General features: G+C 44.4%; 1 protein-coding gene across 1 annotated transcript in view; it reads right to left on the bottom strand.

Annotated features, from left to right (window-relative positions):
- The window catches only part of LOC125293359 (regulator of telomere elongation helicase 1-like), an 81,489-nt gene that overhangs the window by 12,521 nt on the left and 51,468 nt on the right, over positions 1–17,500 (bottom strand). The window contains exons 2-8 of the mRNA XM_048241225.1: positions 15,985–16,108; positions 14,975–15,052; positions 10,666–10,743; positions 7,871–8,017; positions 2,987–3,102; positions 1,775–1,898; positions 1,223–1,415 (exon numbers count right to left, since the gene is read on the bottom strand). Coding sequence (XP_048097182.1) covers positions 1,223–1,415; positions 1,775–1,898; positions 2,987–3,102; positions 7,871–8,017; positions 10,666–10,743; positions 14,975–15,052; positions 15,985–16,108 — 860 coding nt within the window. The remainder of the gene's footprint in view (positions 1–1,222; positions 1,416–1,774; positions 1,899–2,986; positions 3,103–7,870; positions 8,018–10,665; positions 10,744–14,974; positions 15,053–15,984; positions 16,109–17,500) is intronic.

Below are 17,500 nucleotides of genomic sequence, written 5' to 3'. Positions count from 1 at the left end.
GTAGTGTAGTGTAGTATGGTATAGCGTAGTGTAGTATAGCGTAGTGTAGTATAGTATAGCGTAGTGTAGTATAGTATAGTGTAGCATAGTATAGTGTAGCATAGTATAGTGTAGCATAGTATAGTGTAGTATAGTATAGGATATATCCTCTTTTGATCCCGTGAGGGAAATTTGGTTATCCCATCCGTGAATTAGTGAAACACACACAGCACACTGTGAACACACACTCAGGTGAAGCACACACTAACCTGGAGCAGTGAGCTGCCTGCTACAGCGTTTTCGAGGGGAGCAGTGAGGGGTTAGGTGCCTTGCTCAAGGGCACTTCAGCCGTGGATGTGGGCATGGGAGAGCAGTGCTCAACCACTTCCCCCGCCCACATTTTTTCCTTGAGGATCCGGGTCGGGGATCTAACCGGCAGCCCTTCGGTTTGAAGCCCGAAACCCTAACCAGTAGGCCACGGCTGCCCCCGACCAGTAGGCCACAGAACAGCTACTCTGCTAGCATGTCGTGCCTAACAACGGCCCTCAGCTGTTCTGAAGTCAGTGTAACCTGCAGACTCAAGTGGCTTATTGCATAATTGGACACTTGTAATGGTCAGTCGGCTTGCGTTCTATGTCAGTTTGACGTGTTGAGTAGTCTCTATGTGCAGATAAAGAGTTTTATCAAGTGCCTTAAAAGCCAGCTGTTTTCTGTGCGGTGTGTTTAGCACCCAGTGGCTCACCTGTCCTGCGGCGTTTGAGACTGTGTGTGTGTGTGTGCGTGTGTGTTTTCAGTGTGTTTATGACCCAGCACTCACCTGTCCTGCGGTGTTTGAGGCTGTGTGTGTGTGTGTGTGTGTGTTGGGTGTGTGTTACTCACCGGTCCTGCGGCGTTTGAGGCTGTGTGTGGGTGTGTGCGCTCACCTGTCCTGCGGCGTTTGAGGCTGTGTGTGTGTGTGCGCTCACCTGTCCTGCGGCGTTTGAGGCTGTGTGTGTGTGTGCGCTCACCTGTCCTGCGGCGTTTGAGGCCGTGTGTGTGTGTGCGCTCACCTGTCCTGCGGCGTTTGAGGCTGTGTGTGTGTGTGTGTGTGTGTGCGCTCATCTGTCCTGCGGCGTTTGAGGCTGTGTGTATGTGTGTGTGCGCTCACCTGTCCTGCGGCGTTTGAGGCTGTGTGTATGTGTGTGTGCGCGCTCACCTGTCCTGCGGCGTTTGAGGCTGTGTGTATGTGTGTGTGGGCGCTCACCTGTCCTGCGGCGTTTGAGGCTGGGGACGTGGGAGTCCAACATCTTGGCCTTCTGGGAGGAGCAGGCTGCCCCAGATCCGCCCCCACCCCCCCTGCACCCCCCCGTGCCCCCCCCACCACCGCTGCCACTGGCTCCCCCACACAGACTGGAGGAGGCAGGGAGGGGGGCAGGCTTCTTCTCTGAGGGGGGCCTCTGTCCAATCACACAACACATCACACACGGTTAGACACAACACACACACTCACACACTTGGAAACACACAAACACACACAAAGTCCACACCACATCATGTTCTATTAAAAAGACTACACACACACACACACACACACGCTCCTGGCGAGGTATGCATGTCATGACACATTAGGAGATAGAAGGCTATTTCATGCAAATGCCATTCACTGATGCAAAACACAACAATTCGCCCCCAATGAACGAACCATTACACACACACAGGCGCCAAGCATGGATCACACACAACAAGACACATTCGCGGGCGTCAAGCATGCGTCACCCACAACAACACACACGCGCATCAAGCATGCGTCACACACCAGCTTCTGTGCGACTCTGAAGAACTGCGCTGCGTCTCGCACCACGCATCCGAAACTGTCGTACAGTTTGACGTGAGGTCTCACCCAGGAGGGGAGCTGGGCTCGAACATCAGTGCCTTTAAACCTGGGGAAATGCACACACACACACACACACACACACACACACACACACACACACACACACACACACACACACACACACACACACACACACACACACACACACACACACACACACACACAGCAACATGTGAGTACAGAAAACACTGTAAAGCATATGTCTCAAACTCCCGGCTCGGGCCCGGCCCAGTTCAGGCCCGCGACCTGATGTCAACGACAGTGTCCACTAACCATACCATGCTTATTTCGACCCTCTGCCCAACATAGCTGGAGGTGCCAGTGGTAATCGTGATGACGGTGTCTGTAATGGACGTGGTACTGACAGCAGGGGGTAGTAAAAATAGGGCTCTGAAGAACTACTAAGTCACCCGCGATAGGAATTGATATGACCAGGCTACTTTACTATTGTTGGTTTACATTTTACTGTTTTCTTGTTAAATTGTTATGTATATTTACTCTTTTGATCCTGTGTGGGTGAAATAACAAGAAAAGAAAGTAAACCTGCTCATATGTTCAGCATCCAGTATTTACTGAAAGGTGCATAATTCAAGGTGGTTACCATCAAGTGACGTCATAATATGCTATTTAGATGGGCAAATTTACCCCCTTTATAAACTTTTGTTCATACTCAAAGATTTTCACATTTACATTGATGTAAAAATCCAATGATGTTGTTTTTTTTAACAATGGCGCCAAACGTTTGCCAGGTTTTAAAAAAGCTTATCATTATTATCATGAATATTTATAAGCTAAGGTTGTTAGCACAGGTGCTTATAAAGAGATAAAAAGACTTGAAGTTTTGTGCTATATGTATTTGAAATAATAAAAAAAAATGCATTTTTCAGAAATATCCATTCTTATTTTTTGTATTATTCTTGAACACTGACGTGGCCCTCCAATCAGATGTCGATGGCAGCAGTTGCCCCCAGCTCATTTGAGTTTGAGACCCCTGCTGTAAAGGCTGAAATCACTCACCCAGCAGACACACACACACACACACAGGAAGTGGACCTTTGGTCACAGAGGAAGATGGCTCCATATTCTTCCTGGTGATGGATCACACTCACGCACACGCACACACAGGAAGCGGACCTTTGGTCACAGAGGAAGATGGCTCCATAGTCTTCCCGGTGGCGGATCACTCTCCCGATGGCCTGGTTCACTGCACGAGATGCCTGCTGCCTGTACCACTCCTGGCCTGACAAATACTGAGCACCACACACACACACACACACACACACACACACACACACACACACACACACACACAAGACATGACCTTATGATGCTGACCCTCTATACAGAATGTCATCCCCACCCCCAACCCGTCTCCCTGTGGGGGCATTACAGTATCTATCTCTCTCTATTGTATATCTTAGACTGGCCCATAACAAGCAAATAATAAAACAACATGGCATTAGATGGGTAATAGAACACAGACAGACAAAGATCACACAAAGAAAAGGCCTTTAGATTACAAAGAGGAACTTTAAAACAAACCACTTTCAAATTTAAAAGCACATTAAAACAAACACGGATAAACAAGGAGAGTGTGTGTATATGGGTGACTAAGGCATTACCAAGACACAGACCACATGTGGGAGGATGTTTTTGGCTCCCTCCGTCAAGCAAGACTGAGGAAAAAGTTTGGGTTACTCTGGCAACCACACACAGAGTTCCTACTCAGAGTCAAATGTAAAATTCCATGAAATTTTTCCTTGACAAAACACTGAATTTCCATAACCTACTATATACTGTAATGAATGGTACAATATACCGACCAATGATTTCAGAGCAGCCGTGTGGCATTCAAGAATCATTTACTATTTTTAGAGTGGGAGATGAATAAATGGGCATTGAATAAAAAAGTTGAGCTCCTCGAGCAAAGCAAATAACCAGATATAAACCAATTCTGTGTGGAAATATATTTGTATTAATGTATTTTGCCAAGTCAATGTTAAACTGCAACAACAAAATTCCCTGATATTCCATGACCATGCCCCAAAAATTATAAAATTCCCTGAGTTCCCATGTCTGAAATAGACTTTACAAAATTCTGTAATATTCCAGAAATTCCATGACCAGTGGGAACTAGGGACTGAAAACAGAATGATTTTCCGGTTTGTTCTGAGCGAAAACGTTAATTTTTCATTCCAGTGGTCCAAGGCCACTCCTCTAAAAGGTAAACGGCTAGAACGTTATAGAAGAAGAGGTAATAACACTCTCTTAAAAATGACATCGCCTTTACAAATTGATTTAAAAGCTTAAATCAAAGCACATTAGATATCAATCTTATCCATTACTTACCAACACTGTCCCTGAATTGCAGGTGCCTTTACAGGCCTATGGACTTTTAAATAGGGTTTTGAAAGGTCAATTGGAACGATAAATACTGTTACTGTAAATACTAAAATTGAAAATAGCGTTTTTACTCCGGAACAAGTGAAATGGGTTTTGTTTTCCCGTTTTTGGTTGTGCTTTGTTTCCGTTTTTTGTTTTCGTTCTTTGAACCGCTTCTAATCCCTGGTTTGTTTAGGACAAAAGGGATCTCAATGACGAAAAGCTAGATTACCGAGAACTGCGCTTCATGCAGGAATAAGCAGTTAGCTGGTAATTTGTCTATAATAGAGTGAAACTGACATGCCTGTGACCGCAAACGTATAAATGGCACAACACAGTACATGCACGCAATACAACTTCCCATCCCAAGCTTTGGCATGTGTTGAAAATGAGCCTTTCAGTACAAACCTGGGGAAGCTTTCTTGGCAACGTTAGCACAACAAATCAACCGCAACTCATTTGTGTCCCTAAAAGCTGCTTCATGACCCCCAGGGGCGCCAGGCGTGTTGGAATCCCTAGGAATCCCTTGGAGCCCCAAGCACCAAGAGGGGCGGCTTTGACAGAAAGGGGAGGGGAGCACTGAGACTTCTGAGGAAAAACCTAAGGCTCAAACAGACCTTTCAACTGGGTGTGTGTCTGCACAAGTGTGTACGAGAGAGAGAGAGAGAGAGAGAGAATGTGTATGTGTGTGTGTCTGCACAAGTGTGTATAAGAGAGAGAGTGTGTGTGTGTGTGTGTGCACAGATGTGTATGAGAGAGAGAGAGAGATAGTGTGTGTATGCACAAGTGTGTATGAGAGAGTGATAGAGAAAGAGTATGTGCACAGATGTGTATGACTAGGGTTGCAAAGGGGCGGAAAATTTCCGGTAAATTTCCGGAAACTTACCATGGGAAGTTAGGCTGTGGAATTTTGGAAATATTCCAAATTGGAAACTTTAATGGAATTAAAGGAAATTATGGGAATTGATGGGAATTTACGAGTATTAACTGGGAATTTTGGGTAATTCATACAAACTGTTTCATATACAAACATTAACATTTTGTTTCATAATAAGCAATATGATTTGTGTGTTCCTATTTTCGCTTAGCTTAGCATACAAAGCTAGCTAGCATGCTTTATGGGAATCCCATTCTCTGCCTATTGTTCACTAGCGTGCTAAACTAGCAACACTGAACTGCCCAAGATACACCACACCACTCAACAACAAAATCCTATTGGTTGGAACATTTTTTCCCATGCACATGAACGCACCATAAGATTCCTTTATGTCTAGCCTATGCTAAATTGCTGTGTGCATGTGACTGACTGATGTGCAGGGTAGAAATTCGACTGAAATTGCATTAAATCAGGTTGTTTTAACTAATATTATGCTGCAAGATGGGGTGTTGTCCACTACATTTAAGTTCCCTGTTATAGACTAACTTGCCATATTAAAAATTCCCAGTTTATTCCCATTAATTCCCGTTTATTCCTGTTAATTCCCATAAATTTCCGTAAATTCCCATGGAAAGTTTCCAACTTTGAAAATTCCCGGAATTTTGCAACCCTATGTATGACAGTGTATGTGTGTGTGCACAGATGTGTATGACAGTGTATGTGTGTGTGTATGCAAATGTTTATGACTGTGTGTGTGTGTGTGTGTGTGTGTATATATGTGTGTACAAATGTGTATGAGAGCGAGTGTGTGTGTGTGTGTGTGTTTGTTTGTGTTTGTGTGTGTGTGCCTGCACCAGTGGCTGTGAAGAGTGTGTGTGTGTAGGTTGATTCAGTTCCTCGACCAGATTTTTATTATCTGACCACCTAAAACCATGTTTATATAGTATGCTGTGTCTGCATGCTGTCTGTCAAGACATACCCCTGTAGGAGCTTGTACAACAAGTGTGTGTGTGTGTGTGGGTGAGTGTGTGAGTGAGAGTGTGTGTGTGTGAGTGTGTGTGTGTGTGTGTGTGTGCTACCTTAACTCCTGCCTCCCTCTTGCGGCTCATTTCGTCTTGAGCGTGTGTGTGTGTGTAGTGTGTGTGTGTAGTGTGTGTATGTGTGACACCGTCACATTAATTTAAGTGTTCCTTTACATTTATTATTGCACAGAACATTACCTTGATTTCCTATAATGTTTATGTATGAGGAATGATATTCATATGTATATCTGTGTAATATATGTATTGTCCACTGTGGTTTTGGTAAGAATGTGGGGTGTCTCTTTAAGGCCTCGACGCCACTTGATGCGATGACCACGCATACAAGCTTACTTAGGTGGGTGCGCCAGGTGTTTGGGGGTCGGTGGAGAGATTCAGCAAGTGCAGGGTGTTTGAATGCGCGGCGCCAGTATTGTTTGCTGCAGCTACATAGATATAAAGCTAGTTCCCTTTGGGTTTGAGAGCTCTTAAAACACGCCTTCAGAGACTGCTTTAATGGAGGAGAGGAGAGAACATTGTGCAACTGCATAGACTGTACCTCATACGCGTCTCCAGCAAGAGGGCGTGTTCGACCCCAAACTTCAACTTCGGCGGTTAACGTTGCCCGACGTTCAACGGATCTGGTGAGATCTATCTCGTTTGAGTATTTTTGGCGTGGTATACCACTGAATCAGCTTGACCTTTTTGCCTTTTTGTTGTGGATTATTTATTTTCGCCAAGGCTCCGACAGAGGATTATTTTCTGCCTACCTGTTTCCTGGTTGGAATATAAAGACTATAAGCGATCCTGGGAAAGACCTGAAGTTTTCCTTTAGTTTGGACTTTTAGTTTAATTTTGTGGACTGAGACAAAGGGGAGGGGATTCAAGTATTGTGTGGTTTGCACGGGATAATTGGTGCAATAATAATATACTGGCGCTAAGCGCGCCATTCAATTTAACTGTTTGCGCGTCTTTTTCTTGTTTGTTCAGCCGCCTGAATATTTGTTGGTTGTTGTGTGCTTTATTAACGGCAGTATACCTGCTCTTATGCATATGTGTTTGTGTAATAAGGCAAAAAGTATTTGTGACAGTATTGAAGTGTTTTGTTATTGTCGATTACTACTTTCATTCCCAAGAACCCCTTGTGCGTTTATAGTAACACAGCTGTTTAAAAAGGACGTAAAGGGCTGATTGTTACATATGTGTGTGTGTGTAGTGTGTGTGTGTGTGTAGTGTGAGTAGTATGTGTGTGTGTGTGTGTGTGCTACCTTAACTCCTGCCTCCCTCTAGCGGCTCATCTCGTCCAGATACTGCATCTTGAGCGCGTGTGTGTGTGTGTGTAGTGTGTGTGTGTGTGTGTGTGTGTGTGCGCTACCTTAACGCCTGCCTCCCTCTTGCGGCTCATCTCGTCCAGATACTGCATCTTGAGCGTGTGTGTGTGTGTGTGTAGTGTGAGTAGTATGTGTGTGTGTGTGTGTGTGTGTGTGTGCTACCTTAACTCCTGCCTCCCTCTTGCGGCTCATCTCGTCCAGATACTGCATCTTGAGCGCGGTGTGTGTGTGTGTGTGTGTGTGTAGTGTGAGTAGTATGTGTGTGTGTGTGTGCTACCTTAACTCCTGCCTCCCCCTCTTGGCTGTGCTCATCTCTCGCCCAGATACTGCATTTGAGCTGCAGGCTACAGCAGCAGGTGTGTGTGTGTGTGTGTGTGTGTGTGTGTGTGTGTGTGTGTGTGTGTGCTACCTTAACTCCTGCCTCCCTCTTGCGGCTCATCTCGTCCAGATACTGCATCTTGAGCGTGACCCGCGGGTCCATGCGGGGAGGAAAGGGCAGTCCAGTGATGACCACACCCCTCCCATACGAATTCGCAAAGTCCAGACCCTCACTGGCCTGCAACACACAACACAGGCACGCTTACACACACAAGACACACACATACACACACAACACAGGCACGCTTACACACTTAAGACACACACACACACACACACACACACACACACACACACACACACACACACACAGAGTAGGCAGGGTAACTGAAACACACACACAGAGTAGGCAGGGTAACTGAAACACACACAATCACAAAACCTCTTTTGCTCTCTTTTGCTTCAAAACAGCCCAGACTGTGAAGTCTGACCACCCTCACTCTAACGTTCTTTGTGTGTGTGCGGATCAAGCCTGTGAAGAGAGTGTGTGTGTGTAGGTTGATTCAGTTCCTCGACCAGATCTGACCACCTCACTCTAACGTTCTTTGTGAAGTCTGACCACCTCACTCTAACGTTCTTTGTGTGTGTGTGTGTGTGTGTGTGTGTGTGTGCTACCTTAACTCCTGCCTCCCTCTTGCGGCTCATCTCGTCCAGATACTGCATCTTGAGCGTGTGTGTGTGTGTGTGCTACCTAACTCCTGCCTCCCTCTTGCGGCTCATCTCGTCCAGATACTGCATCTTGGCGTGTGTGTGTGTGTGACTGCCTGCACAAGTGGCTATGAAGAGAGTGTGTGTGTGTGTGACTGCCTGCACAAGTGGCTATGAAGAGAGTGTGTGTGTGTGTGACTGCCTGCACAAGTGGCTATGAAGAGAGTGTGTGTGTGTGTGTGTGTGTAGTGTGTGTGTGTGTGTAGTGTGAGTAGTATGTGTGTGTGTGTGTGTGTGCTACCTTAACTCCTGCCTCCTCTGGCGGCTCATTGTGTGTGTGTGTGTGTGTGTGACTGCCTGCACAAGTGGCTATGAAGAGAGTGTGTGTGTGTAGGTTGATTCAGTTCCTCGACCAGATCTGACCACCTCACTCTAACGTTCTTTGTGAAGTCTGACCACCTCACTCCAACGTGCTTAAGTCAGCGTCTTTGGCTTGTTTTTTGTTTATTACTCACAATCTCTGGTTGGGGGCCCGTCACTATGGCAACAAATCCCTCAGCCGTCACCCCTAACGCACCGAGTGATTCACCAGTGAGGCTAAGCACAAAGAAACAGCCCCGATGCCCAAGTGATTCATCAGTGAGGCTAAGCACAAAGCTTTGGTGAAATTTGGGTAGTTTTTACTGTCGGGGTGGAATAGATATTCATGAGACCCAAATGAACCTCTGTGAGAACACACACACACTGATCAAATGAACCTCTGTGAGAATTCCCCCCTTTGCAGCTAACATTGTCAGGGCCTCGGAGTGCTGCACGCACACACACTTACCAAATGAACCTCTGTGAGGGCACACACACACACACACACACACACTAATCAAACTTGCCTCTGTGGGATTTCCCCCCCTTGCAAATGTTCTCATGAACCTGCTGCTGCAAGACATCTGGAAACTTCTGATGACTTCATCAGAGGCTGAATTTAAAGCAGAATCATATTTTTCCTTATTATGGTTGTGATTCTGATTTTGACGATGGCTACACACCCCGACACCCACACAGCTCCCGCAGGGGATGAAGCTACGCTGCACCTGCATGATATACCGCACGAGTGGGCAGCAGGACCACTCATTACATCACATTAGTACTCATTTAGCAGACACTATTGATCCAACGTGTTTCCCACAGTAATGAACGATTTACCACACCTGAGTCAGCACCATTACCAATCAGTAGTCAACTCTGGGGTTATATGTATATGCTTATGTGCCTGAAACCCTCTCCTTTGTGCTTGCTTTGATATCCATCTCCGCAATTTAAAATATCTAATTATTGTATTCAAATAAAACCCCTGTTGTCCTCCATGTCAATTTAAAATATCTAATTATTATATTCAAATAAAACCCCTGTTCTGTTGTTCTCCATTTCATGTTTCTGTGGCCCATGACTGAGAATGGCAAGAATACACAATATGGTCTGTGTGTGTGTGTGTGTGTGTGTGTGTGTGTGTGTATGTGTGTGTGTGTTACATTACTCCCATATTCACTTGTCACCCCCCCCCCCACCCACACACACCATAGCCCCCCACCCCACACAATTTAATACACCTTTTTAATTAATACCATTTAATTTATTCTTTAAAGTTGAGCTGGCTCTTGAGCACAAGAAATTTCATTACTGATAAATCATTTTGTTAGTACAGTACATGACAATAATCTTGACATTTTTTTAAACTTGAATCCATGACTGGCAAGAATACACAATTTGGTGTGTGTGTGAAAGAGAATGGCAAGAATACACAATTTGGTGTGTGTGTGTGTGTGTGTGTGTGTATATAGTCTAAGTATATATACTTTTTTGATCCCGTGAGGGAAATTTGGTCTCTGCATTTAACCCAATCGGTGAATTAGTGAAACACACACTCAGCACACAGTGAACACACAGTGAGGTGAAGCACACACTAATCCCGGCGCAGTGAGCTGCCTGCTACAACGGCGGCGCTCGGGGAGCAGTGAGGGGTTAGGTGCCTTGCTCAAGGGCACTTCAGACGCAGCCCACTGGTCGGGGCTCGAACCGGCAACCCTCCGGTTACAAGTCCAGAGTGCTAACCAGTGGGCCACGGCTGCTGTGTGTGTGTGCCGTGTGTGTGTGTGCCGTGTGTGTGTGTGTGTGTGTGCCTACCTTTCCTCGGCACACAGCAAAGAAGCTTCCTCCTCGCCCATTTGGCTCGTTCACTCTTTCATAGTAGCCGTCAATTACCTGAAAACACACATGCACACACACACACACGCATACATACATACACACACACACACACACACACAAACAGTGCTACAGTACATTCACATAAAAGTAGATAGTTTAAAAGTTGAATGTAGATAGTTTATATAAGTATAATATATATAGTCTTTTAATCCCATGAGGGAAATTTGGTCTCTGCATTTATCCCAATCCGTGAATTAGTGAAACACACTCAGCACACAGTGAACACACAGTGAGGTGAAGCACACACTAATCCCGGCGCAGTGAGCTGCCTGCATCAACAGCGGCGCTCGGGGAGCAGTGAGGGGTTAGGTGCCTTGTTCAAGGGCACTTCAGCCGTGCCTACTGGTCGGGGTTCGAACCGGCAACAAGTCCAAAGCGCTAACCAGTAGGCCACGGCTGCCCCATAATGGTTGTTAATAGTCACTAAGTTTAATGGATGTTGATAGGCAGACTGTTTAATGGATGTTGATAGGCAGACTGTTTAATGGGTGTTGATAGGCAGACTGTTTAATGGATGTTGATAGGCAGACTGTTTAATGGATGTTAGAATGTTTAACCCTCTAAGCGCCAAAGTCACAGAATTGTGACAAACAGCAACAGACGATAGATCCAAGTACGGTGGCAAATCTGTTTGGTCTTTTTTATCTGGCGAGTAGATAGTTTATAATTGAATGTAGATAGTGTGGTGGATGTTGATTTAATGAGTGAATGGTTAGAAGAAGATGGATAGACAGTTGGATGGAATGTGCCTTATATTCTTGTAGAATGGAGAGGGACAGAGACAGTTGGCCTAGTTGTGCAGAAAGCAGTTGATACAGGTGCAATCAGTTTAATTGGCTCTATGAGGGGGCCTAGTTGAGCAGTTGGCAGTTGATACAGGTGCAAATCAGTTTAATTAGCCCTGTATGATGTCATAGTGCCAATGCAAAGTCTATGGGGAAAAATAAGCTTGTTTTTTGTTAATATTTCAAAACCTGTTACAAAGTTTGAACGAAGTTTCTGCGTTAAGTGGGTGAAGCTGAATTAGACACAGACATTGAATAACAGAACAGTGCATTTTCATGCACTGTAATAATACATTTTGAGGCTAATGCTACTGTTGTGGATGGTGTTTCGGCTGGCTTGGAGCTATGGCGACTCGTCTCCACTCCCGTCAACAAGGATCCAGTACTCCAGGGAGTTCCTCCTGCGCTGGAGTTACGTTACAAATGTGCCATCAAACTGGGATTTCTCAAGTACATGGCCAGTCGGGAAACAATATCGGGGATCAGATTCCGCCCGTAGTACCAGGACCAGGAAGCGAGGGCGCAGAGGGGGTGTTCGTCTTAGGGTGAAAAAACAGTCACTCTCACGCATCCCCCTGCCATCAATCATCCTCTCGAATGTGCAGTCACTTCGGAACAAATCCGAAGAACTACAAGCACAGGCTCGGTATTCCCACGAGTTCAGAGACTCTTGTATCTTGGCGCTTACAGAGACATGGCTGGCCGATCGGGATACGGATAGTGACCTGTGTCTATGCGGCTTCGGATCGCCGGTTCGGCTGGACAGAGACGCAATGACCACCGGCAAGGGCACTGGTTGGGGTGTGTGTCTCTACGTGAACGAGCGCTGGTGCAAATCAATTAATGTTAGAGAGAGAATTTGCACGGCCGATGTCGAATTGCTCACGGTGGCACTGCGTCCTTACTATCTCCCACGCGAGTTTTCCCTAGCCTGGCTAGCGCCACCACTTCTCAATGAGACGTGGTCTGGGAACCAAACGTTAATTTCCTCGTATTTGAAAAAAATGCCCAGATCCGTTTATTGGGTGCCACAGATGTCTATCAAATGCGTCTGTGCATAGCTCATCATCGTCTTGCTTTCCCACCTGTTCTGTGATTGGTTCCCTATCTCAGGCGAAAATTTGCTCCATGGTCTCCAGGCTGCCTTAGCAGCGTGAATCAAATCGCGTGCAAGGCAGCATGGGAACACCCAGGCTAAGTTTTCCCAGCTGTTCGTCACCCTTGTGTACATTCATCCAAAAGCGAACAGTAACAACGCCTGTGAAATTATCTCTCAAATAATTACTCTCTAACTATGAGATAGATAGATAGATAGATAGATAGATAGATACTTTATTGATCCCCAGGGGAAATTCAAGGTCTCAGCAGCATACAGACAACACAAACACATTCTTTAACAGCAGAAAGAGTAATTAAAGTGTATAATATAAAAACACAACAAAGCAATAAGGACAGTAGAAGATAAAGAATATGCTAAATATACTAAAATACAAATTATACTAACTAACACTTAATCTAAATCAATTCTAATCATTCTTAATCAAATCAATTCTATGTATAGATTCCTGCTCGTTCCTTGCCATTCCTTGCCTTTGTGTACTGCTTTTTGGGGGGCAAGCAGCGAAGCTGCGAGGCAAGCCACAGTGATTCTACGTTTTCTTTTTATTATAACGAAATACTCATTTGCCATTGAACCAAACAGTAAAAAGTAGGGAAATTTGGCACATTGATTCGGTACAGTAATATGATTAATTTCACTAAGTTTCATGTCAAGTGCTCTAGCGCCACCATTGTGTCAAATTTTGCATTACATCTATGCGTTAACGCTTCAACCGCATTACATTGAGGTATATTTGGAATACTTGGATGAAGCCGAACTCAACGCACCCCATGATGTCAATTTCCACCATATTGGACGTTACGCCAATTTGGATTTCATCAAAAACACTTTTCACAGGTCACAAAATGTGTCCAATTTTCGCGAAACTTGACGCAGATCATCGTCAGACCATGACTCATAAAGACATTGCTTTTTGGAGCCATATTCAAAACCTCTCGGCTGTCACAACCAATCAAGTTTGGCAGCAAAGCCGCCAAACAGGAAGTGAAGTAATATCTCAGCAAAGCTTTTACGTATCAAACCTTAATACATGGGGTCAGGACCCAATAAGGAGGATGCTCAATAAATTTGATGACTTTTCACCTATAGGTGGTGCTATAATAAGCAAAATTACGTTTTGGCCTGTAACGGGTGATGTGTTTGGAATTAAAACTTACTAGTGGTGTCTAATAATACTGTGGGACGTCCTAAATCCGACAGATGTGAATTTGTGACGTCAACATAATTGATCCGGCTGCCATATTGATTTAATCAAAACCCTTAAAAGTTTTCACAGGTCACAAAGTTTATCCAATTGTCAGGAAACTTGACGCGAGATGATCGCCATACCATGATTCACAAACGTATTGCTTTTTGGACCTATATTCAAAACCCGTTTCCTGTGACGACCAATCAAGTTTGGCGGCGAAGCTGCCAAACAGGAAGTGAAGTGATATCTCAGCAAGGCTTTCACTTATCAAAACCAAAAAAGGTATATGGACTCACGAGCCAATTGGGAGGAGGCCAAAAAATTTGGTACATTTTGACCACTGTGTGGTGCTATAATCACAGGAAGTATAGTCATATTTCAGCAACGCTTTTGAAAAAAAAAAAACAAAGTCAATACATGGGGTCAGGACCCAATAAGGAGGAGGCTCAATAAATGTAATGACCTTTGACCACTAGGGGGGCGCCACTAGGAATACTTTCACGTATCAAAACCAAACTTAGTATATGGACTTGGGACCTTATCCTGAGGACACAAAATAAATTTGGTGACCTTCCACCACTAGGGTGGCGCTAGAGTAACAGAAGATTAGGTCATATCTCAGCAATGCTTTCACGTATCAAAACCAAACTTGGTTCATGGACTCAGGACCACATCCTAAAGAGACACAATCATTTTAGCAACCTTTGACCACTAGGGGTGCTATAATTTGCCACACTTTCTCGTCTCGACACCAAACTTGGTACATGGACTCGGGACCACATCCTGAAGACGCTCAATATATTAAGTGACATTTGACCACTAGGGGCGCTATAATTATAATATATATTAATATAATTATAACACTTTCTTGTATCGACACCAAACTTTGAAACAAGCTTAGAACATTATCAGACAGATCCACCCACTGTAAGGCGGTGAATTAGAATGTTATGATCAATGGTGTCGAATGGTGTCATACTTCTCAGGAAGGTTAGGTTTGATAGTAGTACTCTATAGGCCTGTAGTCACTCTTACTGTAGTTTATCTCTAAGCCTGTACAGATATTTGTTCTGTGTGTGTGTGATGTTTTTGGGTGTGCAATGAGTGTGGCAATAGCAGTGCAACACCCACCTCAGTAAAAGTGGCCTTGCCTCGCGGCTCCACAAACATGGGCTTGATGTTCTCGATGCGCCCGGCCAGGCCGTTGCCCTGATGGGAGGACACATCAACACAAGCTAACTGCTAATACACAACACACCATGATCATATCTCAGGTCTCATAGGAACACAACACTACAGATACACTGGAAGGGAGGCCTGTCCACCTGTCAGTAACATCTTTGTTTGTCTGAGTTTGAGTGATGGTTGATTCCGTAGCTATGGATACCAAACAACAAAATCTCTTCATCTAATCGTGTCATGTCGCATCATTTATTATTGTTTATTTGTTTATTTTTTATATCACTAACAATACCACAAGGCACGGGTTGTGTCCGGGTGTCTTCAATCCTTTAGAACTGTAGGGGCTTGTCCAGGAGGAATGGATGGGTGGAGTGTGTGTCTGTATGGAGTGTGTACAGGAGTGTGTGTGTGTGTGTGTGTGTGTGTGTGTGTGTGTGTAACCATGAGACACAAAGTGTATAAAGGTAGGATGTGTGTGTGTGTGTGTGTGTGTATAGGAGTATAAGTATATATACTTTTTGATCCCGTGAGGAAAATTTGAAATCTCTGCATTTAACCCAATAGGTGAATTAGTGAAACGACAAACAGCACACAGTGAACACACAGTGAGGTGAAGCACACACTAATCCAGGCGCCAGTGAGCTGCCTGCAACTACATATTTCGAGCAGTGGGGGGTTAGGTGCCTACTGGTAAAGTAGTTCAAACTGGCAACCCTCGGTTACAGGTCCAGAGTGCTAACCAGTGAGCCAAGCAGCGTCGTGTGTGTGTGTGTGTGTGTGTCAGGACACAAAATTAATGTAAGGATTATTATTGTGTGTGTGTGTGTGTGTGTGTGTGTGTGTGTGTGTGTCCAGGCATAAAGTGTATAAGGAGTGTGTGTGTGTGTGTGTGTGTGTGTGTGTGTGTGTGTGTGTGTGTGTGTATTATTGTGTGTGCTGTGTGCGGCCCAGCGTCCTACCCGCCAGAACTCCAGGGTCTTGTCCATGACAGGGTAGGACGGAAAGAAGACCAGCAGTCCATCGGGCACCACGCGACTGAGGTTCACTGTGGAACACCAAGAACCGTGAACTTGAAGCAGCCAGCTCAACGGATAAACACAAGGGGCTAAGCAACACCTCCAACAGTATTGATATTATTGTGTGTGTGATGGGTGATACTGGGGCTAAGCAACACCTCCAACAATGTGTGTGTGTGTGTGTGTGTGTGTGTGATGGGTGATACTGGGGCTAAGCAACACCTCCAACAATGTGTGTGTGTGTGTGTGTGTGTGTGTGTGTGTGATGGGTGATACTGGGGCTAAGCAACACCTCCAACAATGTGTGTGTGTGTGTGTGTGTGTGTGGTATTATTATTGTGTGTGATGGGTGACCTGCTGGGGCTAAAGCAACACCTCCAACAATATTGATGACAATGATATTATTGATGACTATTGATATTGTGTGTGTGTGTGATGGGTGATACTGGGGCTAAGCAACACCTCCAACAATGTGTGTGTGTGTGTGTGTGTATGATGGGTGATACTGATGCTATCTGCACTGTAATTAACAGTCTCTCTGGCACATGCATGAAACGACAGAAGAAAACGACAGAGAAGATGGAAAAAAACAACATGGAGCACACACACACACACACACATACACACACACACATAAGTACATACACACATACATACATACAAGTACATACACATACATAAGTATACGCACATACACATACGCTACATACATAAGCGCATATACACACACACATACAAGCGCATATACACATACATACACATGCGCATACACATACATACGCATACACGCATACATAAGCGCATACAGCGCATACAAGCGCATGTATACGCATGCACATACGCATGCATACGCATACGCATGCACATGCATATACGCATACACACACATACACATATACACATACATACATACACAGCATACATACACACAAGGCATATACAAGCGCATATACACACATAAAAGCGCATATACACACACATACACAAGCATACACACACAAGCGCATACACATACACACAAGCGTATACAAGCGCATACATACATACATACGCATACGCATACGCATACATATACATATATACAAGCGCATACATACATACATATATATATATATATATATATATATAAGCGTATATATATATATATATATATATACATAGCGTATACATATATATATATATATATATATATATATATATAAGCGTATATATATACAACATATACAGCGTATACATGTACATACACACATATATACATATATAAGCGCATGCATACATACACATATACATAAGCGTATATATACATATACATATACAAGTATACATATATATACACATATACATATAAGTGCATACATACATACAAATACAAGCGCATGCATATACACACACACACACAAGCATACATACACACATACATACACACATACATACACACATACATACAAGCGCATACATA

Source organism: Alosa alosa, chromosome 4, assembly GCF_017589495.1.
Source record: "Alosa alosa isolate M-15738 ecotype Scorff River chromosome 4, AALO_Geno_1.1, whole genome shotgun sequence".
Lineage (NCBI taxonomy): Eukaryota > Metazoa > Chordata > Actinopteri > Clupeiformes > Clupeidae > Alosa > Alosa alosa.
Note: the sequence above shows the minus strand (reverse complement) of the source record. Positions and strands in the feature narration are given on the sequence as shown.